Here is a 26,438-nt window from a genome sequence, read left to right as displayed (position 1 = left end):
TTTACTTGGAAATATTTTGTTTAGAATTGGTTTATATAATAAAAACGTTAAAAAAATTTCATTTCAAAATAGTCTTTACTTTGGAATGTCTTATTTTTTAAATATCTTGTGATTTAAAAAAAAAATTTTTTTAGTCTTTACTTTTAAAATGATTTTTTTTTTTTTATTATACATCATAAAAGAACCCAGTCAATAAATAATATTTCCAAAAAAAAAAAAAAAAAAAAAAAATGACTTTAATTCATCGGCACCAGAGAAAATCTTGCAGATAACTATGAAAGTTTCCCTTTTTCTCATGGCTTTTTTTTTTTTTTTTTTACATAGGCATCACCACATTATCAAGGCCAAGAGGCCACTCAAGGATAAGGGTTAAAGAGTGTACAGTAGAAATTGGACAATATAGTAATCATTAGTAATGAAAATTTGGTAAATTTGATAACTTATATGGAACGGCTCATCAAGAACTTATTTACGTTAGACTTGAAGACAACCATATTGTAGTCAGTCGGAAAGCAGGAAAATGGAAGACAATTCCACAGGCGTGCAGTTCTAAGAAAGAAGCTTTGTTCATGGAATCTACGTTTAGGTTTAGGCACAGATAAAGAGGGGGAAATTATTGATAGTGTTTACAACTAGACGAGTGTTCCTTGTGAAAGTTTGGCGAGGGGGGACCATAGATTGAAGCTCAGTCGAACATTGAATTTAACTTTACTCCAGCAACCTTCCACATGAGTTGTGTGAATAGTAGAGTAATCTGGATTATATATATATATATATATATATATATATATATATTCCTTAATTGGAATTCATTTTTTGAGATGAGCATTATATATTAATTTATTTTTATGTCGGACTATTATTCTCATCTTTATTAGTTGTTGTTTTTGATCTTTTATTGGTTTTGTTTATTCACAACGTTTCGGCCAACTATTCCTCTGACGAAGGCCAGAGGAATAGTTGGCCGAAACGTTGTGAATAAACAAAACCAATTAAATTAATCTGGAATAGTAAAGTTAAATTACGTAAATATTAATCCAAAGGGACTTTTCCTCTGTATACATTGGCAAGACTTAGTAAGACTTCTGCTAAACAGAAAGTGGAAATAAAAGAATAAACATAAAAAACAGGTTTAACCAATTTATTGCATTCTTTAGCTATATTATCATACCGAGATATTCTGTGTACGTTCCTAATGTCATCAACTGGGATATTTTTGTTGTTTGATTCATTCAAAAACGCTTTTGCTGGATGCACCATATTTGTTCAGTAAAAAGATGGACAGTTTATTGTCCTGTTTATATACATATTTATGAGCAACAAGTCTGTTACTTTCTGAGTGTCAAGTTTCCACAAGCCTGTTACTTTCTGAGTGTCAAGGTTCCACAAGCCTGTTACTTTCTGAGTGTCAAGGTTCCACAAGCCTGTTACTTTCTGAGTGTCAAGGTTCCACAAGCCTGTTACTTTCTGAGTGTCAAGGTTCCACAAGCCTGTTACTTTCTGAGTGTCAAGGTTCCACAAGCCTGTTACTTTCTGAGTGTCAAGGTTCCACAAGCCTGTTACTTTCTGAGAGTCAAGGTTCCACAAGCCTGTTACTTTCTGAGTGTCAAGGTTCCACAAGCCTGTTACTTTCTGAGTGTCAAGGTTCCACAAGCCTGTTACTTTCTGAGAGTCAAGGTTCCACAAGCCTGTTACTTTCTGAGTGTCAAGGTTCCACAAGCCTGTTACTTTCTGAGTGTCAAGGTTCCACAAGCCTGTTACTTTCTGAGTGTCAAGGTTCCACAAGCCTGTTACTTTCTGAGTGTCAAGGTTCCACAAGCCTGTTACTTTCTGAGTGTCAAGGTTCCACAAGCCTGTTACTTTCTGAGAGTCAAGGTTCCACAAGCCTGTTACTTTCTGAGTGTCAAGGTTCCACAAGCCTGTTACTTTCTGAGAGTCAAGGTTCCACAAGCCTGTTACTTTCTGAGTGTCAAGGTTCCACAAGTCTATGTATGAAACTTATTTATGCATAGTTCTCAAATTCGCTCTTTGGCATTAATTTTTTTTTTTTACTTTCATTTATCTCAAGCAAGGCATATTACCACCGAAACATACCCTCCTAAGAAAGTAATCCCAATAATGTCAATCATATATTATAAAATTATAATGAGCTAACAATGTCTAAATGGTTAATGATAGACTGAAAATCTGGGTGTGCTAAGTTCGAATCTAGTCCGTTCCACAGAAACACTTTAATGAAACCCACACTTGACCTTGTATCTAACCTTAAAAGATGATAAATATAATAAATGATTACATATTTTAAGTCGGAAAATAATAAAGTGCAAACATGCGTATGGCAGCTGTATGCAAATGACCAAGCCATGTGCAAGATGACGTCACGGCAAAAAAAAAAGTGTGTGCAGTCCAAGAATCGTGTTAAAGACATGAGTGACGTCACAGCTGATACGAGCAGTCACGCGTTGCTGGAGAAAGAAATAAAGGTCTTTTGTTAAAACCTGAAACAGCGAGTTGAATTTCTTTTCTATTCTCGTCTTTGTCTCCTTTGCGATGGAGTCTACAACGTGTTGGGTCCCGAGTGTCTACATGTTAACATGAGTGTAAACGTGTGTAACGTTACATAGTGCATAGAAACTATACTCCGATCTTATTTTGTTTAATATATTGATCAAACTTGATAATCTTTCTGGTTATTTTTATAAATGAATAAATTTTTTTCCCTTGGTCTTGAATCAATAAGAATTCTAAGAATATTTACTTATTTGCATTCTTTAAAAGTGCATTCTTTTATTTGATATTGTTTTACTTCTGGAATCAATTGATTTGCTTATCGATTTGATGCTAAGACTTCCGTTGCCTGCGTTACTAATAAAGACTGGAAAAGATACGATAAAAATCAATGTATAGAGCCGCATATATTAAGTGGGTACTGATTCGCTTTCTAATTGACTTTGGATAAAAAAAAGTTGGAAATAACATTATAATTCATTAATTTATGTGCAAAATATTTACATTCATCATTATGTTGACGCATTCTTGCAGCGAACTAACGTCTGTGGCTGCTCGCTCTTGTGGTGTCAACTTGCAAGAAATCAAGACATGTATTCATTTTATTTAGATTTTGGTACAGGGAATCACGATCTTCCAATCAGGTCACTTTAAGGATCGAGTTAAGAGAGTAGGAATTGGACTTTGGGTTTACTTTCTGCAATTTCATAATTCTTACTTCCCTTATTTTGTGGTTTAATCCTCACGTTCTATGAGCAAGGTTTTTGACAAAGGGAGAAGAATTGCTGCTTTCTAGGCCAGAATCTGTTTCATCTAACAATTATTGTTGACAAGTTTTTCATCTTGAAGTAGTATCTTTTTAAACTCCTTACATCAAGTGGCTTTATGCGTTGTCTGGAGCTTTACTTTCAGCAACCTCGTAACTCTTTCTTCTATTATTTTTCCTTCTAGTCATCGCATTCCATGAACGCTGTTTCTAACAAAGGGGAAAGAATTGCTGTTTTCTGTGTTGTAATCCATCTATATAACGCTTATTGTTGGCTATTTTTTGATCTTGAAATTTTTTTTTTTTTAATTCCTTACATCAAGTCGTTTCATGCTTTGTCTGACGTGATTTCCATGAAAAACCAAACACAAAACGAGATTTACAAAAACAAGTATAGATAGAAAGAGAAGTTAAATAATTGGATTGTGTGCACACAACATTTTCCAATTCATGATTTTTTAGAATTTCAACAATAAGCAATGTTATCTACATGTTACAATGAGTTAAATATTTCTGGAATCTTCTTCTATAATATAAAAGTGAAAATGTGTGTTTGTGTGTACATTTTTGTGTATGTCCGGCAAAGGCTTTTTTTGAGGGGAGCGCGCTTGGTGGGGTCATTCAGTCTTAACATTTTTTATATACTCTCGAGATTATAATATCTGCGATGTATGAAACGCGGTTGCATGTATCTTTAATTTCGACGACTTTTGCATGCTATTTTCACAATGTTTCTTTGTCTACGCATGTTTGTTTAGCTTTTCAGTATATAAGCGAAACTGAATCCGTAGAAAAGGCACATGCCCTGGCACTTGTGCCGGAGCTCCAGAAAAGCAATGAGGTTTGATCAATGTGGGGGGGGGGGGCTTGGGGGGGCCCTTATATCAGACGATTGCTATTCAGTTTGACACTCCCCTGTTTTGGGGGAGGTTTTCCACATCTTGGAGGAAACGCAGACACTAGCTTGCAGCGAAAGTTAAGTTTCCCCATATGGCGTGATGTTTGACCTCATTAAATTCACGCACCTCTCACTAGAGTTTTTAATCGTTAAATTAAAACGCTTTTCATTCCTCTCTCTTCGTGGCTGAGCAGGTAAGATACCAGTCTTTTTTTCCCCTTTCTTTCCCACCTTCACGTCAAGGCTTTGGGTTCGAGCCTACCTTCCTACCAAAATTTTTTTCTTTTACACCTCCAAAATACCCGGGCAATGCCAGGCACCCCTGCTAGTCTATTATATAAAAGCGAAAATGTGTGTTTGTGTGTGTGTGTGCATTTTTTTTCGTATGTCCACCAAAGGCTTGGGGGGGGAGCTCTCGGAGGGTTCACTAAATCTTACAACTTTTTATGTACTATCTAGATTATAATATGTCAGATTTACAAAATGAGGTCGTCTGTATTTTTTATTATGTTACAAAATTTGTGCTGTGATTTCAATTTCTCTACTACTACTACGGCGTGATGTTTGACCTAGAAAACATGTTGACGTTCAACCATCTGCTTTTTTTTTTTTTTTTTTTTTTTTTTTTTTTTTTTAACGTTTATTTTCAGCTGTTCTCAATTCCCTGCCCTCATAGCGTCGTGCTAAGTCATGAGGCAATTCACTTTAAGGCTTCGGGTTCGAGCCTACCTCCTTCCCAAAACTTTTTTTTTTTTACCCGGTTACCTCCTCTAGTCTAAAATATAAAGGACTAAAATCTGTTTATATGTATGTATGTATGTATGTATGTATGTCGGAAACTTTTGACAGAGGCGATGGATTTTCACAAGATCAGTATCATTTTGAAGCTCGACCCTTCGGACAACAAATATCGAAAAATTGGCCAAAAACATTAATTGCTTCACCCTCAACTGGGCAGTTTTCTACAGGGAGGATCGATTTTTCTACTGACATTTTTTTGCAAGTCATTCAACCCTCGTATTCACAACATCTCTGAAAAGGCGTCATTTCGACTGCCAAAATTTGAAAATTAACCATAAGCATTTTAACCAAAAATTTGGAAATTAACCGTAAACATTTTAATTGAAAATTAGCCATATCATATATCGGTAGAATAAAATACTTTCACAAATAGAATTTATTGTAAGATGAAAAATGTATTCTTGTGTATGTGTGTGTGTGTGTATATATATATATATATATATATATATATACTAGCAGGGGTACCCGGCGTTGCCCGGGTGTTTCAAGGTATGTGTGCTCTTAAATAAAAAAGAAACACGGGAGGGGGGTTTAAAAATGTTTTGGTAATTAGGTAGAATCGAACCCGAAGCCCTGAGGCGAAGTTGGAAAATAAAATGTAAAAAACACATGACATGTTAACTGCTCTGCCAGCAAGAATGAGTTACTGAAAGAAGTTTAAATTTATTTAATTAAGAAGAGAATTGACAGGTGCCCGCACTAAATGACGTCAAGTGGAAATCGTAGAGTTAACATTTTGTGCGAGCGTTATGACGACGACCTAAGCAATAGCTATTCAGCAATTAACATTTTCTGCGGGACGGTTTTTAATGAGGTCAATAACCCAGTTTGTTTGTTTTTACCTTACTTTGGGTAAAACAGCTCCCCCGTTTATTAGGGGAGTGGCTCGTCTTGAAATGAAAGCAACCGTCTGATATGACGACGGTAAGCCGACATTGACCAAACGTTACATCGCTTTCTAGAGACCACTGGCCCTGGGCCAGGATATTTATTTGCTCCCCCACCGAGCAAATTAGGCATAAGGCCGATTTTTAATGTGAGGAGTGATGGGGAAGTGGGGATCAACTCCCCGGGGAGTAGGGGAGCTGGATAGTGACAATTGGTATGAAGGGTTGCCCCTACATTGACCAAGGTCTTATGTGGGGTTGCCCCCACATATAGTCTTTGCTTGCAGTATCTGCCGGAACAGATACTACACTTTGATTCCGATCCGAAGGCGAAAAACAACCCACTGGCCGTGGGCCAGGATTCGAATTGAGTTTTGCTTTTTTTATACCGAAAAATGATAGCAAACATGCGGCGATCCCAAAATGTTGAATATTTAACGTTTCAAAGTCGAACAAATTAAATAGACAGGTGACCCCCGTTGTTAAGTCGGAGATATTATCATTTAGACAGCATATAAAAAGTTTTAAAAATGAGCGACGGCCTCAAGAAGCCACATACACAAAAAGCTAACATATATACACATTTTCGCTTTTATTTATATATATATATATATATATATAGATGTCGGTGATGGGACGATTCCAATATTTTTCTTTATTCCAATGCAATTATAGATTCCTTACTAAATTCCCAATTCCGTTTCTTTATAAATCTCTAAACATTTAACTATGAAGTAGTTATTTTTTATAATAATCGTAAAAATGTGCAGGTATTTTCTCAAGCATAAAAAATACACTTGTAAGAGATGATCTATAGATTTTAGTTTTACTATTAGTTAAAAATCAATAAATATTTGTTTTATTACTGCCAGCAGTGGAAGATTGTGCTTTTAATAAAATTAATTTAAAAAATAAAGACAAAAGAATCGTTTTGGGCATCGGAAAATAGGTATTAATCTTTTCAATTCTGATTCCCGATTCCGATTAATTGCCCCAACACTAATATATATATATATATATATATATATATATATATATATATATATAAAGTGATATCTCTGTGCAAAAAAAAAATAAATAAATAATCTCATTAAAAATCTCAAATGCGACTAGGAATGATATTGAGAAGAAGCCAGTTGAACCCACCCAGGGTGTATGCTGCATCAGAACAGGAATCTATTTCTTCCATTTGAATTGATATAATGTCGGTTCAGCAACTATAGCTGGCGTAGGATCAAAGTGAACCCTGAAACTATTTGCTTAAGTAGTACTTATCAAATTGTAAAGAAGAAAGTATATACAGCATAATAACGCTTACACACTGACTCTCATTAGATCACCCAACTTAAGCAACATTGAGCCTGGTCAGTATCTGATGGGTGACCATTTGGAAATATCAGGCATTATCTAATATATATATATATATATATATATATATATATTATATATAAGAGGACCTTAATACCTCCCAGCAAGAACTGCAAAAACCTAACATTGTTATCTCCTCTGCAGGGATATACATGTGACTGGGGATTGCTTGTGAATTTAATGTTCCCTTGACACTTTCTCCTTTGTAGGAAGCTGGCTCAACCTACCTAAGGTGAATCCTGTATACAAACAAAAGGAAGTTTTCCTCTGATTAATAGCATCTCGCTCCTTGTCTAATATTTGCAACTTGATTGTGAAGCATTCTTTTTCTTCTACGGATGACAAACTCAGCCTTGTGACTCAAGATCTGGGCCTCAAAATCAACAGACTGGAGCATTCCTGTCATGACCTATTCCATATTGATTACAGTGTAATGCTGGTCCTGGGCAGTTCTAGGAGGTCCATCATTCCCTGCTTTGCTTTCTAACTCTGAGAAGGGGTTAGTTTATTGCTAATCGCCTGAGGTGTCTATTCCTGGAATGCTAACAGTTGACTTTTCAATTTCACTTTCTGACTCTAGTGTCAGATTTCTCCTGGTAGGAGAGAAATGAATGAATACCAACAAGTTCACTTATCGTAATAACAATATTCTGTCAGTGATTTGATTAATTTGTTATATAGAAATAAATTAAATCTACCACATCCAGTGTTTAGTATTTGATTCCTATAGCTTTAACCATCCTTCAGAATTCTTGATCAGTACATATTGATTGATGTAGCTTGCTAGATCAAGAGTTTGTAATTTAAGGATCAAATAGAGTTGAAGTACCCCTAATTAGTAACAACCAAAAGAACACCTTGTGTATTAAAACCAATTTTTTTTTTCTTTTTTTTTTTTTAACATTTGATTTCCGATTTTATCATTTGATGAATTATGAAAATTTTTATGGCACAAAAATTCAATATTAAAAGAAATACTTATGCAATTCAATATTTAAAAAAATCTTTTTTCAAATTGAATCATCTTCTCTGTACAACACTTACTTGTTTAAATGTTTTTTTTTTTTTCTTTTTTTTTTTTTTAATATTTGTTTCATTTGTAAGGGGCTTCTCCAGTGTTGCACTCATATGAAATCTAGCACTTATAAATAAATTAAAACGATAATTTTATGAAATACTTACTTTACATAGAAGGATATTTGCATACACAAAAATTTACAAAAAATTATCCGGTAAATGGGTAATAATAAAAAAAGAATTATTAATCTATGAGCTCCAACTGGACACGAAATAATTTCTTTTTAACATCTATAAGATAATCTACGATATAAATCTCAATCGTCGGTTTGTGTGAATGAATGAATGTATGTATGCATGTATGTATGTATGTATGTCTGCCAAAAATTTTCGGCAGACATGACGAATCCCGACGAGGGCGGTATCATTTTGAAACTCTTTCTCGGATGACAAATATTGATAAATTGGCTAAAAGCATTAATTCCTTCACCCTCAACTGGGCAGTTTTTACAAGGAGGGGTCGGTTTTTGCATCGCCATTTTCGCAAGTCATTGTATCGGTTGGATTGACTACACTCGATTTCAACGTTGGGAACTTCCGGTTGGGCAATGGAGACATCGGCTAAGACATCACATTTTTTTAAACCGTTTTTCTTTGCGTTATGAGTTCGAGCAAGCCTACTACCACTTTTCTTTTTCTTAATACCTCTGCCTTTTTTTTTATCCCTCCCACTACCACTTTTCACCCCCCCCCCCCCCCAAGAGTGGTCCTTATTACACCACCTACACATACCTGGGCAACGAGCACCCTCGCTATTATATACTACAACTGATTATTGCATAATTACTCTGAGGAATAGATAAAATTCATCTATATTCATCGACTTCTCTTTGAGAGTTGTTAGAACCCTCTTAAAAATTGTGAAATTTGCTAAAATTTTTATTTGTTCGATGATGTATGAACTTATATAAATGAGTTTTACAATAGTAAGCCACTAACTTATTGCCAAAATTACAATATAACTCTTTGTGTGAGCTGCTTCACCTCCTTGTCATAAGGTATAAATCTTATCTTGAATGTATAGCCCCTTAACTTCTAAAATGTATCACATGCACCCAGTGTCCTATTTATAGGACGGTTAAAATTTCGCTTTTTAAATAAAATAAATAACGTTTTCCTTTCAATTTGTTTGTTCTCACCCATTTTTAGTCATGACACAGTTTCAACTCTATGGTAAAACATTTAGACACCCTGGGACTTAATGCGTTAATGTTTTTTTTTAAATTTTATTTTATTTTTTGATGTAATTTTGAATCTGTATTTATGAAAATGTGTATTAAGGGGAATTAAGCATTGACAAAATTAATGATGTTGAAATTTCAGCTATAGATAAACAAACGTAGGATTTCATTAATAAAAACAAAACTACTGGATTAATTTTCATAAACTTTGGTGAACGATATTATTTTTAAAAGTCAAATATACAGGGTGTCCACAAAGTCTGGCTACATTATGTAGATTATGTAGTCAGTGTGTGGGCACCGTGTAGATTATGCAGCCAGACTTTGTGGGCACTCTGTATTTGAACTGCCGCAGACAAAGAAAAGGATACATTTTGTCTTAACATCGATATTATTTTTTTATTTAATTTTTATTTCTGATTTTATCGTTTATGATGAATTAAAAGTTTTTATAACAAACGATTTAATATTTAAAAAAATATTTTTTGTAAAAGACCTGCACAAAATCATTTTATTTAAATTTTTAATGTTTTTGTTTTATTTTATACAGTTTTCTTGACCTTTCGATTTTGGTAAATAAAAAAATTGATGTTTATCTACTTATGTTACTGTGCTGTTATTTATTTAATTATATTTTTAAGTTAAATTTAAGTATTGTATCTTTTTTTTTATCTTTTAATTAAATTCTTAGAGAAAAGTACATAATTACCCCCCCACACACACACACACACCTGGCTTTCTGAATAATGCTATTATTTCAGCACGGTAACTAACATAAGTGCATAAGTACCAAAAAAGTCACAACTTTTCAAAGTTTATGTGGTTTAAAATATAAAGGAAGATTAAATTTTACCTACTGTGACAACAAAGAAAATGAAGGTTTACCAGCTTTGAAGTGTGTGAACTCTTTTGTATGTTGATCACTCCTTTTTTCAGTTTAAAAAAGGACTCATGTTTGTAGTTAGATATTTTTTATATGTAGCATTCATTTGCATGAGAAGGACGAATTGAGGAAGAAAAGCAGTTGAAGTTTTTGACAAAAGAGAACAAAGTCTAGGTTCTGATCTCAACAATCAGTCCGACAAAAACTAGGCCATTTCAGTGGCCTTTTTGCTGTTGGACTGATGCAAAATGTTCTGTGTAGCCCAGGAGGTCCTTGTCTCCCAGCTGGGGAGTGCCTATGAGGCTACTCGCTACTCGGGCATATTTTTGCAGGGCCGAAGTGCTCCTTCTTTTGGGGCACTGATTCGATTTTCTCACCTTCTGACCTTATGTCACATCCTCTCGTGGTGAGAGAAAGGTTAATATCGGTTATTGTGGTGGTGGTGGTGGTAAAGAGTTCTGCGAATTTCCTTACGGGATTAGATTTCTGGCTTAACATCTCAAGTCTTTGGATTTCTACGAGCTAAAAACTCAATACAAATGTTACATAGTGTAACAATGGAGGCAAAAATAAAGTTTCCAACTTTGAAGCATGTGGGCTGTTCCACACGTTGGCCACTTGATTTTAAGTGGGGAGAAAAAAAACACTACTGTTTGTAGTTAGATTTTTTTTTGCATAGGTGGCGTTCATTTGCATATGAGAACAATGAAGCACAAATTGAAGAAGACAGGCAATTGAATTTTTGGCAGCTGAGAGAGAAAGCTGAAACTGAGATTCATTGCAGTGTTAATTTTTAATTTCTTTAACAGATAAGTTTCATTTGCGAAACGTTTTGCTTTATAAACTAAAAAAAAACATTAAACGTAGGGATATAAATAAAACTAGGTATTTTTAGGTATCAGTATTTTTTGCAAAGAAAATCACTTTTTTTTTTGATAAAGAAGCTGTGAAGGCAAAGTTACACATGTACCTATGCTTACTCATAATTTAATTGGAAGTAAAAGAAAACTAGAAAAAAGGGAAAAATGTGTTCAAAAGTAAACTGAGAAAGAGTGAAAAGGTGCAAAATTAAACAGGGAAAAAAGTGCAAAAGGCAAAATATGTTCAAATTTAAATGGATAAAGGTGTGTAAGGCAAAACGTGTTCAAATTTAAACAGAAAAAAGATAAGGCACAATGTGTTTAAACTTTTTAAAAAATGCAGTATAAGGCAAAATATATTCAAATTTAAATGGAAAAGGGTGTTTAAAGCAAAATATATTTAAATTTAAATGGAAAAGGGTGTGTAAGGCAAAATATATTCATGATTCAACCGGAAGTAAAAAGAAACGACTCAAAGACAAAATGTGCTCTTTGGTTATTACTTACTCTGAGGTGTCACAAATTCATTTGCTTAGTTAAAAATCCTCGCAATTTGAACATATCAGTTGGATTTTCTTCAATTGAACTTCCCCATAATATACATTTATATTTTACTCTTAATATTATGGATTTTATTTATTTTCCCTTATTGTATTGCAATAAGAAATCATAGGATCCTTTAGTTTAGGATTTTCTAATGACATAAATATATTTATATATCCGAGGACTGATTGGATAAAACACACCATTTTTTAAGGTTAAGTGAATCTCTAGGTAAACTTTTGAACTGTATGATTTTATTTTGTACTAGTGGGTGGAGGTGGGGCTTTGCCCGGTTGTAAAATATGCTTCAATATATTTTAATCCATGCAGATTTCCTATTTATTATTGCAGAGATGATCCTCTATTGAATATTATATATATATATATATATATATATATATATATATATATATATACTGATTTCAAGTTGAAAAAAAAATGACTTGGGTGCTATCAGCTAGAACCAAAACTTTTAGTTCTCCAGTCACGTTTTCCAAGCATTTGAGCTATTGCCAAGTAGATGAAAGATTTAAAATTAAACCACTCCAAGCTATGAATGAATTTGCGCATGTGCAAAAGTAATAGAAATGTCAGTAAGTTGAAATGAATATTTTGCATTGGAACTTGCTGACATATTTCTATACGCATTATTCATCCATCCAAACAAAGATTTTACTCATTATAAACCATCCTTGCTGTATGATTACTATTTCCTGTTAATTTCGATGTCATGTCAGGGTTCACATAAGCTTGAACAGTCCTTGAATTTTGAAAGGTCTTATTTCTATTATCTTGAAAAATCCTTGGAAATATGGAAAATGTCTTGAAAATCATATTCTTTATGTCCAGTAAAAATTTGTGTTTGAATATCTAAAAATAAAATCGAAATAAATATTATTAAATTATTTTTTAAGTATTAATAAAAAAATACTATTGAACTATTTTTAAATATCGAAAATAAAATCAAGACATTATTGTGGATTCAAGAGTTGCGCCCCTTTATCACAAAACTATCTGATGCTTTCCATATATTAACATCAGGTGGTTTTGTGATAAAGAGAAGTAACTTTTGTATCCACAATGCTGGAAATTTAAAAGTAAAACAAACGCAGCATATACAAGTCTACAATGGGAAAAATAACATTTAATCATACTTGATTAGCTAAATATAAGTAGGGAAAGTAAATATGATTGTCAGCAGGCATATTGTTTTATATGTAAATGACTTTTCCTGTTGTTAATTAAGTTTTTTGGTTTATTATATCAAATTTCGTTTTTAAAACTTTAATTTTGTCGGAGAAGGCCTTGAAAAGTCTCTGAAAATATATACAAAGTCTGTATCTTACCAGTAGTTTAAAAGTTTATCAGTTAAATATTCACACATAGACAAACATACATCTACTGTTTTATTTATATAGATTTATAGATTGCTTTCATTGACATATTAAATTATGTGAAAATTATTTTTCACCTTTCTGTAACAATATAATAACACTTGGATGTTTGGATCGAATAAAAGGAGAGTAGAAAGTGGACTTTTGGGTTTACTTTCGGCAACCCTGTAACTTGCTTCCATTATTTTGTCTTTTAGTCCTCACATTCCATAAGTGATGTTTCTGACAAAGGAGGAAGAATTGCCGTTTTCTGGATCAGAATCTAGTCTATTTAACACTTATCTTTGGCTAGTTTTTAACCTTAAAGTGGTATTTAAATGTTTATTCAGCTCCTTGCATCAAGTTGCCTCATGCTTTGTCTGGAGCGATTTCCATTAAAAAAAGAAAAAGCATGGACTTTATGTTTATAAAGTGTTCTTTGGAAACAATACTTATGAATGCTGTAAACATGTAACTCTAAATATGGGTGTGCCTGCATTCGTCTTCAGCATTGAACATTATATGAAGAATGCGAACGCTTTTAGATTTGTTTGGTGGTTTCAAGTTGCTGTTCAGCATAAAAAAGAAGTTGGCATTTCATAATAAACAGGCCAGCTTTTATTTCATGTCGGTAATCACGTGGAAATTGATGTTTTCCATGTGACATATTTGCCGCAAAACAATAAAATTGGATTTCTGTTAAGTTGATGTCCAGACTGGGAAGTTAATGGAGTGAAAGCATTTTCAAAACTTCTTTTAGCAATCACCACACTGCATGTGGTCGGATAATCATCATGTTGGTATAAAGTAAGGTCCTTGTGTGATACTATTGTGGGAAGCAACCTTCTAAGTGCTAAGGTGCACAACTATGTCTTTTGTTTGTTAGTTGATGTCCGCTCATCTTGATCTGCTTTGAGCCAAGACCTGCCTTATACTCCAACTAGTAACTGCCATTAAGTGTCACAAACTCAAGACTGTCCATAAACTGTTCCTGTCATTAAGTGTCACAAACTCAAGACTGTCCATAAATTGTTCCTGTCATTAACTGTCACAAACTCAAGACTGTCCATAAATTGTTCCTGTCATTAACTGTCACAAACTCAAGACTGTCCATAAATTGTTCCTGTCATTAACTGTCACAAACTCAAGACTGTCCATAAATTGTTCCTGTCATTAACTGTCACAAACTCAAGACTGTCCATAAATTGTTCCTGTCATTAACTGTCACAAACTCAAGACTGTCCATAAATTGTTCCTGTCATTAACTGTCACAAACTCAAGACTGTCCATAAATTGTACCAAAAGTAACTGCCACTACTAAAATGTTCTATAAACTAACTCTTAATATATTGACCTCTATTGTTTGATATTTTGTCCCCCCCCTTCCTGCCATTGCCACACCTTGATTAACAATATTATCAGCTGCCTTTGTGTGCCTAGGTGAACAACTTCCTCTACATTGTTTTCCCACCAACCCCAGTTCTTATCCATTTGTTTTGCTAATAAACTTATTTCCTCTCTTTTCGTTATAGTTTTTCCTATATTTTTATTCCCTAACACTTAGAGAGGAACGTTGATAATATCATACCTAATCATTGCATATATGTCTTGTCTGGAACTAATAGGTGTTTGATTCCAATGCACGGCTGTAGTATTGCATCTGACTACTTGAAAAAAAGGGGGGATTTCATCCAAATAAAGGGACAACATTGTTCTATAATACTAACAGTTAACAACTTTTATTGTTTAAATATACAATATATATAAACCCATATTTTGTAATATAAGTGAAATATAAATATACCTCGTTTGCTTACCATACCAAAGTGGTACTTACACTAGGTGGGTTGAACCGGCTTTCTCCAAAGGAGGAAGTTTTATGAGAATATTAAATTCACAAATGGGCCCCAATCACTAGTATATCCCCTTCAGAGGAAATGACGATATTAGGTTTTTGCTGGTTGGTGTCAAGGCCCTTCTACATACAGCGCTTGGTATTCCCAAATGGTCACATATCTGATACTGATCAGCTGCACCGTTGCTTAACTTTGGTAATCTAATGAGAACCGATATGTCACTATGATTATGCCATATATCTAATTTGGTTAACTGTAAAAAAATGTCATGGTCTTCTAATTGTGATTATCTTCATCTCTGTTTAGAGCTCTACTGTCTGTCCAGTCTGGCTGTTAGGTTGTCTCTTCCCATGGTCTCTCGGATCTGTTGACTCCTTATACTCTGTGCTTAATTATCTCATCTCGAAATGTTTAGTCCTCTTGAAATTGTATCAAAGAAAATAAAGAAACGGTATAACTTACGCCTGAAAGTATCCTGTACCTCTACAAAGCCACCATCCGCCCATGTATGGAGTACTGCTGCCACATTTGGGCTGGTGCATCTGCTACTAGTATCTCACTTCTGGACAGGATTCAAAAGAGTCGCCAACCTGATAAGTCCTGAACTGTCATCTAAGCTTCAACCACTGTCCCAACGACAAAATGTTGCACCCTTCTGCCTGTTTTACAAGTATTTTAATGGTGGATGCTCTGACGAACTACAAGCCCTTATACCCCCTCGACGAAAATACCCTCCGACAAGCAGCGGTCCACTCCTCACAGAGATCCCTAGATGTAAGAAAGCCTTCTACTCTAATAGCTTCTTCCCCAGAACTGCTAGACTTTAGAATTCTTTTCCGGGTTCCTGCTTCCCCAATGGTACTGACATGCAGAAGTTCAAGTGTAATGTGAACAGACATCTTGCTGCTAAACTCCCTACATAGTACTCCAGTAACTTAGGTCCCTGACAGTAGCCCCTACATCAAAGTAGCAATGTGCCTTGTTTGTTTTTTAATTACATTTTCATCTCAAAAACATAAGCATTTTGAAAATAAAAATCTATGCCAGAAAATGATATCTATTTGAACTGTCAATTATTTTTCCTAGAAAGAATCTAGTCTCCTATTTCAAATTGCCATCTTTTTGTGTGCTACAAGTGCCGTTCCAAAAGTAATGCCTCCTATTTTTTATTCTGCCCGACTGGATTAAAGAGTATTGCGAATTACATTGGTATGACTGAACTTATGCATTCATGGCCTGAAAGTTTCATGTCTCTGTTGCAGATATTAGCAGTGTTAGATTCTAAGAAAGCAACTCCTGTCATGGGCATGTGTCAGAGGCAGAGATGTGTCATTAAATTCTTGGTAAAAGTGCATCAAGAATGGTGGTGACTGTAAAAAATAAATTCTGAAGCACAAACGGTTGCTCGTTTTAATGGCATCACTCCCGTCTCCGTAGCTTTTCAGCTCTGAGTTGAAAAAAAGATAGAAGGCTTTACTTTTCAAAAGATCTTCAAATACCAGTGTGGGTGGGTATATTTGTGCACATATGCATATTTTAGTGCTGGGTTTGTGTGTGCACAATCTGAGGTGCATTATTTTACAGGCAAGAGATATTGATCTGTCTGCGAGGGGGGGGGCAAAATCTTTTTAGTAAGAAATGAAGAAAATGCAAGTATAATGATGAACAGAATTAATTCAAGAAAATCTGCAGACATTTTTTTTTATTTTCAGAATAAACCGTTTCTAACAATATTTTTATTTTTTGTCTGTAAGAAAGTGAATTATAATTTTAGTTTTCAATTCAAGAAGAAAAAAAAAATCTTTATCGTTTCAGTATAGATTTCCACTCAGCAAAATGTCATTGTTAATGTTACATTGCAGTGAATTGGTAACCATTCCCTTTCTCTCTCTCTCTCTCTCTCTCTCTCTCTCTCTCTCTCTCTCTCTCTCTCTCTCTCTCTCTCCTGTCTTCTCATAAATCACTCTCCTCCTCTCTTCTTCCACCCACCTTTCTTCATCTCTCTCCTCTTCTCACAAATCATCCCCCCACACACACTTCTTTCTTCCTCTTGCTCTCTTTCTTCCCATTACTTCCTCTCTTTCTTCCTTTTTTTTCCTCTTCTCTTTCTTTCTTTCTTTCTCCCTTTTTCTTTTTCTTCCTCTTCCCTTGTTTTCTCTTCCTCTTTTCTCTTCATTTGTCTTTTCTACTTCGTTCTCCTCCTTCTCCCCCTCTATTTCCCCTATTCTTCCCCACTTCATCCCACTCTGCCTCCTCTCTCCATCTCTTTCTCTAGGCATGTTCTCTCCTTACAACTTATATTACATACCACCTACTCTGAAAATGTTTCACTACATTTGCATTTTTATTCTTTTCTTCATATCTTCAAGATGCATTCAATTTAGAAATTCAAGTTGAACTGCCAGCTTCTGGTACTCAACCGAAAATTTTCCCATTAAGTCCCTATATAAAGGATTTATCCGAATCCTTTAATCCCAATGAATATGAATATATATATATATATATTACTGTTCTAAAAATAATATAAAAAATAAATATAAATATTATTTATCTACGTCCAAATAAAATATGGGCGATTTTCTAAGTAAAATGATCTTCAAGATGAAGACCTTATTTAACTGTATTTATTGTTTAAAAAATCAACAAGAAATCTACACATGCGCGTGTGTATGTGTGTATATATATATATATATATATATATATATATATAAAATTACTATAAAAATGTTTGAATACCTACAGACACTAGTGTTTCATCCTTTCGGGAATCATCAGTGCAGGGTGACATGATTACTGCCGGACGGGAGATTCAAACTTAGCCATGAAGCTATCTCTGACTCCATTAGCAAGGAACAAACCTCACGGCTAATCTTAACTGCGAGAAATATCGTTGAAATTTAAACATTTATTTTATATATATACTAGCGGGGGGGGGGTACCCGGCGTGGCCTGGGTGTTTGTTGGGGGCGGGGTGATCAAAACCACCCTGTTTAAAAAAAAAAAAAAAAACGTTGGCCAGGTGTTTGGAGGTGTAAAAGAAGAAAAAAAAAGTTTTAGTATGCTTGAACCCCGAACCTTTGACGTGGAGATGGAAACGAAATGGAAAAACCCCCTGTGACCTAGCCATTTCGACCACGAGAGAAGAGGAATGAAAAACCTCTTAATTTAACGTTTATAAAATAAAATTAACAGGTGCGAGAACCTTAAGTCGCGTGATGTTTGACCTTGAAACATGACGCAGCTGCAAGCCAGTTTTCACTTGTTTTATACTGAAAAGCGAAAGATACACGGGATGCTCTAAAAATCTGGAAAAAATAACGCGTGAAAGTCGGGCAAATTAAATAGACAGGCGACCTCCGTTCGTAATTATCATTTAGACGTGATATAAAAAGTTTTAAGAAGGAATGAGCCAACCGAAAAGTTCAGCGAAAAAAGCCTTTTACAGACATACACAAAAAGCGAACACACATACATACATACATTTTCGCTTTTATATATATATATATATATATATATATATATATATATATATAAGATATGCAACATATTGTTTAAACAAGTTTGATCAAAGAAAATCAACAACTTTTGCTTATTGATCCTTGAAAGCGCATTAACTCTGTATATTCAATCTACCCGATCACACATGATAACCCGTTGTTTAAATCTATATTTAAATACATTTAAAAGTTCCCAATGGAAAAGAAATAACTCTTACCAGTTCTTGCACGAATTCACACCCGGCACTGGTACTTATTTCACTATCATGTTGTTTTCATAACATTTTTTCCGCATGCTATTTTGCAACCCTGTATCTAGGATACGATATGCATATTTAATTTTTATACCTGCAGACACTTGTGTGTTATGCTTATGCAATAATCAGTGTAGGAAGTGATAATCACTGCTGGCCAGAAGACTTGAACACAATCAACAAACCTAACCTTGGCTTAGCCCCTTTTCCTTCAGGCCACTAGTAATTAACATTTAAATAGAAAAAAAAAAGTACTTATGAAGCCATATAAGCCGATTGTCAAAGTCAATAATTATGAGAGTATTCAATAACAGGAAGTTGGAAAATGCATATTCGTTGGTTGGCCTCTTCTCAATTTCCTAAACGGGGCCCAACTTCAGTTTCTTAATGGGGCTTTCTAACCATAACATTTTAAAATAAATATTAATATGTATTTTTGACAATATAAATCATTTTCGAGTTCTCTTCCAACTAAAGAACATACACACAGAGTATCATTTGTTTACAGCTGTTTCAAGGCAATGTTTTTTTTTAAGTTATACAATTAAGCATAGAATGTTTTAAGTCATGGAACAGCAAATCAACAACAATGTCCAAACATGTTCACTTTCTACTAAAACCAAAACGAAATCACAAGAATAGATCCATGGCAAAAATTATTCAATTCCACAAAATAATTCATAGTTTTAACCAAAAAGAAATGACACCAAGATTCACCATTTTGTATTCAAAAAAATAATCCGTCATTTAAGGGAGATAATTGTAGACTACATTTATCTAAAGGAGATAAATGCTGATTTAAAAATGATGTGCATACTAGATTTTTGCCTATCAAAAGCAGGCAGAATTTATAGGCCGTTGACTTAGAATGAGTGTTTTATGCCAAATTGATATGGTTAAATTTGTGCTCACTTTTTACATGAAATGTTAATTCCTATTAATCCCTAACTGTGCATCAAATGGATACCATAATTCTTGGTTCACTGCATCTTGTTTTTTTTTTTTTGTTTGTTTGTTTTTTTACATGGTAATCACCACGTCAAGACCCGGAAGCCACTCGGGGATAAGGGTTATTGCGTGTACAGTAATCAATGGGATAGTATCGCAGTAATTGTTAGTATTGGAGAGTTGATAAAGTGTCTTACTTAAGGGGGATGTTCATCAGGAATTTGTTTATGTTGGACTTGAAGACATCCAAGTTGTAGTCAGGTGGGAAACGGGCAAACGGAAGAGAGTTCCACAGGCGTGCACTTCTAAGAAAGTAGCTTTGTTCATGGAATGTACGTTTTGGATGTTCATGGAATCTACGTTTCGTAGCAAAGGTTCATACAAAATTAAAACCAGATGAAATCAGTAGTTTCCAAGAAAAAGTGGAACAGACAGACAAACTAAGAAAAATATGATAGAAATATAAAAAAGATATTTACATATTAACATTTTGTACAGTTATTCAGTTGCATCATATTTTTTCAATGTGATCAGACGTAGCAAGTGCGTCCATGCTGGCACCCTTAAATGAATGTACACCGTAAAGCTGATTTGAACACTTAAGTTTTAGTGATGACGACCTTTAAGATGGGAAGAGAAGGGGTGTTGGTATACCTACAGTTGACAGCAATAAACTGGAGGCATTATTAATAGTGAAAGCAGATTTACATGCAACACGTTCAGAAACTTGCGGAAATGTTAAGCACGCCATCCAACAGTTCTGGGTCACCTCAAGCAATTAGAGAAATTAAAAACGCTTGATAAAATCAAAGAAGTCTTCAGTTTTGCTATGCCGTCAGTATATCTTGTGGAACAAAAATGATCCATTTCTCAATGGTATGAGCCTGTGAAGCAACATTACTTTTTTGAGCTCAATGTTTTCCTTCATCAAATGTTGCTCCATGGTGGTTGTTTATGAGTTCAATATCATAGTGTTAAAAAAATTCCATGATTTACAATTTTTAAATCCTGTTCATAGCGCCATGCAAAGTTGTTGCACAGTTCATTCAACATTTCACAGTTCAACTAAAAAAAACAAATACAGTAGAACCCCGGGATACAGCATTAATCCATTCGGGGTTGAGATCATAAACTGAAATCGCCGTATGGTGGAGCCTAAACAAAATTTTATACAGTACATATTAATAATTAGTAACAAAATACAGTACATTATATAATACACATGTATATGATCAAATAACATGAATAACACAAGGCGGGGCAAATACCGTAATCCGGGTCCTGAAAAACATTGTATTCCACATCGTAACCTGAAAAAAAAAAAAAACATATCCTAGGGTCACTGTATCCCGGGGTTCTATTGTAGCTGCTTCCATCTGTTCTTATATACTTCTATAGGGCAGATAACTCCCCAGTATTTCCTGTATCAGGGACAGATAACTCCCGAGTACTATTTCAGTGCAGAAGTAGATAACTCTTTTACCTATACAGTCGGTAGGTATGGATTGAAAAGCCAGTGTCCAAGAAGCAGAGTACTCTGGCCTGCAAAAATGCCTGAGCAGCCCCGTCAGAATTTTCTAGTAGAGGCGCCTCAGATAAAGCCTGGGAAGTTGCACTTCTAGAACTGCATAGAACCTTTACTTCAGCCCGACAGAAAAAATGCCATCTAACTTGAATGGCCTAGACGTTATCGGACTGATTGCCAACCATGTATCCTCGATTTGGTATGAAAAACAACTTATCTTTATTTTTAAGTCAAGTGTACCTTGGAGTAAAATTATGAAATGTATGATATCATCAGGATATCGTTTTGGGGACAAAAATGATTAATTTCTCAATTATATTGTCATGTACGACAAAAGGTTAATTTTGTATTCTAATCTATGACAGAAGTGTGAAGTAATTCTTAATTATTTTCTTAGTATTGCCTGTACTGAAGATCGAACCATCAACCTCTAGAAGTCACTTAGAACTGATTATACCTATCACTTTATCCGTTGTGCCATAAGTCCATGAGAACAATCCAGTTATGGCTGACAGAACGAAAGAAGTTGAATCTTGTGAATTAAATAAAGGGTTCCATTCAAATTCCAAAATTCAAAAACACTCACCTGAAGTTCTGGGGTTACATCAACCAAAGTGTTGTGAGAATAAGATCCAAGACGAGAAAATTAGTTGAAATAATCCAAATAATATATAAAAAAAAATATTTATTAATTTGTAGTTTGTAACCATGACACAGCATAAAGTAGAACCATTCCCGAGTTTGATAAGATAAACCTGGAGAAGTGTCGAGGTTACATCGGCCGAAACGTTGTGAGAATAACATCCCAGACGAGAACAGTTGTCCAAATCATCCAAAATAATACGGATAAAGCAAACTATTAAAATGGATAGAGAATTCTTTAAACATGCTTGTTCTTGTACAAAATGACAAAGGTTCTTAAGAAAACTAAGATTGCACAAATTAAAACGGAAAAAAAAAAACAAAAAAAAAACATTTAAACGGAATCATGCAACAGTTTATTGGCAAAAACTTAAATGTTTTTGTAGTTTAACAAATACATTGATTTGTTACTTACTGGTTCGACCAACAACAATGTCGTGGCTTGAATTGATCGTAGTTTGAAATGCCAACAGCAGAAGCGCTCGCTCAGTTGATTGTCTGCCATTGTGCATAATAACAAATGCAGTAGAGGAGTTTATGAATGTAATAACCTCAGGGGAGGTAGTTGATTGGCACGAAAACTCTTGCCGAACAAATGTAAACAACTTTGATATTTCCTGACTTGATCGATAAGACATTTTTTTTTCTTTTTACAATCTGTGACATTGGTTTTAAAGGCCATAGTTTACCAGAAGACATTAAGATTTTCAGTATAAATCTGGTCTGTTGGCAAGTTTAGAGGCGTTTTCCTGTTCGTCTTTAAGGATTTTTTTTTGCTTTCTCAAGAATCGTTTTGTCACCATGTTCAATCAACTGAAACAGGCATGTATCAAGAACTCTCTCTCTCTGTATATATATATATATATATATATATATATATATATATATATATACACACACGCGCACATTTTTCTTTCATGTTTTGTACTGTGAGTATGAATTGTTTATTTAATGAAGTTTTAAAAGTTGTCCGGCCTTAATTCTTAAGTCTTATTCAATAATTTTTCCATGACAATAAATGGAAATCGCCCCCAAACAAGGTGTTATGCCACTTAATGTAAGGAGTTAAAAAAAAACAAAACACTTTAGTATCAAAAATTAGCCAATGATAAGTGTTAGATAGGAGTTTGGTCACGTCTTTGAAAACATTTCATAAGGTTGAGTTGAAAATTTTAGAAAACCAAAAAATGGTATTAAATGTTTTATAAAATGATCATTTTTTTTTTTTTTAAATTTTTAATTTTTTTTTTTGTCTGAAACTTTCGGTGTAATACACTTTTTTCAAACAAGACTGTTGGTGTTTTATTTTTTTTCTCTTCATTTTTCTGGTGGTATTAACTCTGAGGGATCAGCCCCTCGTGAAGAGAGAAAGAATAAATCCGGTCTTGTTGACAATTGTATAAAGTCTGAAGTTGATACGAGTTTCGTCACATCTTTGAAAACATTATAGTGTTAGATGGATAAATTCTGACTCGAAAAACAGCAATTCTTCCCTTTTTACTAGAAACCTCGCTCATGGAATATGAGGACTAAAGGGCAAAATAAGAGAATCGAAAGTTATGAGGCTGCCAAGAGTAAATCAAAGATCCACTTTCTGCTCTCCTTAATTACAGAATTGACCATTTGCCATGGTCAATGATCAGTTTGGAATGAAGAAATTTTCCTTTATTTTAATTTGTTAAAACTTCCATCAGGTTTTTTTTTTAATAAATTATTTTTTGACCCCCCCACCCCAATATTGTATATTTCTTTTTATTAAGTATCAAATGGGCTTTACTAAAAAGTTAAACGTCATTTACATCAGACCGTCTAGTCGATTTAGTCTGTTGATATCGAGATCCACTTGCAAATATTTCGAAAAGTAAAATCGCATATGTATAAATAGACAAGATTTAAAGCTATTTATATAATATTTTTTATTGCTATTTAAATATGTGGGGTATTTCAAAAGTAATGCCTCCTATTTTTAATTCCGCTCGAAAGGTTTTGCGAAGTGCGTGGTTATTGTGATTGAACATATGCATTCATGACCTGAAAGTTTCATCTCTGTTGCAGATATTGACGGTGTGAGACTCTAAGAAAGCAAACCCTCTTATGGACGTGCGTCAGAAGCAGAGATGCGTCATTGAATTTCTGGCCAAAGTGCATTGAGAATGATGGTGACTATGTAGAAAAATAAATTCTGGAGCACAAAAGGTCGCTTGTTTTAAAGGTATTACTCCCGTCCTCATAGCTCTTCAACTTTTTGAGTTAAAAAAAAAAAATAGGTTTTATTTCTGAAATGACCGTCGTAATACAATTTCATGTAACTGTTAGCATGCCGTTTTTGTTTTTGCTGATTTATATAGTAGTAATGGAAGCTTGATATTTGTCTGAAACTAAAACTATACTATTAGTTCGATTAAGTGTATTATTATATTTAAATACTCCGTTCAGTTTATATCAGATCAATGTACTTTGAATGTTCAATTCAAGAGGGGTATAATACATTTTATTATGATCCCAAGGATTATGTTCTCCTTTTTATTTTGTGTGTGTGTGTGTGTGGGGGGGGGAGTAATGCAGTATTTTATTGCCATGATATAATCTTCCCAGACATTACCTTTAAGGGTGGGTTAGCATAGGTCAGCAAAAAAATACACTTATGACTTATAGAATTTAGTTTTGCTGGTCGTTTAAAAATAATAGTTTTGCTGGTCGTTTAAAATTAATAGTTTTACTGGTCATTTAAAATTAATAGTTTTACTGGTCGCTTAAAATTAATAGTTTTACTGGTCGTTTAAAATTAATAGTTTTACTGGTCGCTTAAAATTAATAGTTTTGCTGGTCGTTTAAAATTAATAGTTTTTGCTGGTCGTTTAAAATTAATAGTTTTTACTGGTCGCTTAAAATTAATAGTTTTTACTGGTCGCTTAAAATTAATAGTTTTTACTGGTCGCTTAAAATTAATAGTTTTTACTGGTCGCTTAAAATTAATAGTTTTTACTGGTCGCTTAAAATTAATAGTTTTTACTGGTCGCTTAAAATTAATAGTTTTTACTGGTCGCTTAAAATTAATAGTTTTTACTGGTCGCTTAAAATTAATAAATATTTCATCATTTGATAATTGATACAAGGCGTGGAAAATTAAGTTTTAAACAAAAACAAATATAAAACGATAAAAACAATCGTTTTGGATATCTAAAAATAGCCACAAATTTTTCCGATACCCCAAAAAAGTCCCGATGTTTTTAAATTTCCAATTCCGATTAATCATCCCAATACTATAATACATATATATATATATATATATATATATATATATACACATATATATTTATTTTTAAAAACAGTAATCTACAGACATGCGTGTTTTGGAGCCCTGCTCTTCTTCAGCATAGCTTAACTGTTGTTAGGATTTGAACCCTGAACCTTATGTATTTCAGTCCAGCGCCCTAACACATTCTGCTATGATGCCATAGACAACGTATCCTGATAAATGATAAAAACTAAACAATAAATTGTCTATGGCATCATAGCGTAATGGGTTAGGACGCTGGACATAAGGTCCGGGGTTTGAATCCTAACAACAGTCAAGCTACGCTGAAGAGGAGTAGGAGTCCAAAACACGCGTGTTTGTAGATTACTGTTTTTAAAAATAATAAATGAATAAAAAATACGTCCAAATAAAAAAAAAGGCGACTTTCTAAGAAAAACACTGGATCTCAGAGGCGGAGATGTTAACCTTAATATCATTTAAAAAAATCAACAGCAAAAACTACATATATATATATATATATATATATACACACACAGGGTGACCCCCCCCCCCCAAAAAAAAAAAAACATAGAAAGTATATCTAGAACATATGCTGTAGAACGGAGAAAAAAAGGCCAAAGACCCTAGTGTTTTGATGTGATGTTTTGAATATAATAAACTAGTTATGACCAAAGTTTCATTTCATTCGGACAAAACACTAAGAAACGGGGCCTAATTAGAGTTGGGGCCCGTTTTTTGGGGGGGTCACCCTGTATATAATGCTCCCTATCTTGGGTTGAGCATATTGGGAAGTGATATACAAATTACCATTAGCATATTAAACGATACTCTTTGTGTAAACAAATTGAGTTTAGGTATTTGTCCAATGTCAAAACATTTTTAATTCACTGCCCGCTTAACAGCAGCTGAATAGCACAATGGTTAGAAGTTCGGCTGTCATTTGGGCGGTCGGGTTTCGATCCTGGCTTGAGGTTGTTGCTTGTCTAGTCGCACTGATGAGCTGTGAAACAGCGAAACAGTACTGTATGTAGATGACTACACACACACACACACACACACACACACATATAAGCCAAAATATGTAACCAAAATGAGCATATTTTGGCTAGTTGAAGATAATTAATTTTTATCTGTATTGTATATAATTTAAAATGCAGAATATTTACCATTTTCACTTAAAAAATATAATTATTAATTATATATATATATCAATAAGTATTAATAAAAATAGACTTTTCAACTTGTTAAAAACAAGCAAAAGTTATAGCCTGTTGACCTCAAATGAGTGCATTATACCAATTTCATGGTTAAA

At 34.0% G+C, this 26,438-nt stretch overlaps 1 protein-coding gene across 9 annotated transcripts in view; it reads left to right on the top strand.

Moving 5' to 3' along the window:
* The window catches only part of LOC145276755 (endophilin-A3-like), a 557,457-nt gene that overhangs the window by 159,725 nt on the left and 371,294 nt on the right, over positions 1-26,438 (top strand). Inside the window, exon 1 of one of the 9 annotated variants that reach the window (XM_080127999.1) lies at positions 22,529-22,689. The exons of 6 other annotated variants lie outside the window; for them this stretch is intronic. In XM_080127999.1, coding sequence (XP_079984125.1) covers positions 22,669-22,689 — 21 coding nt within the window. In that variant the 5' untranslated portion in view covers positions 22,529-22,668. Of the gene's footprint in view, positions 1-22,528; positions 22,690-26,438 lie in introns of those variants that run through there. 2 more of the 9 variants (XM_080127998.1, XM_080127992.1) reach the window with 2 other exon arrangements.

Source organism: Euprymna scolopes, chromosome 5 (assembly GCF_053919585.1).
Source record: "Euprymna scolopes isolate OS-2025 chromosome 5, ASM5391958v1, whole genome shotgun sequence".
Lineage (NCBI taxonomy): Eukaryota > Metazoa > Mollusca > Cephalopoda > Sepiida > Sepiolidae > Euprymna > Euprymna scolopes.
This window is presented reverse-complemented; position numbering and strand designations above follow the sequence as displayed.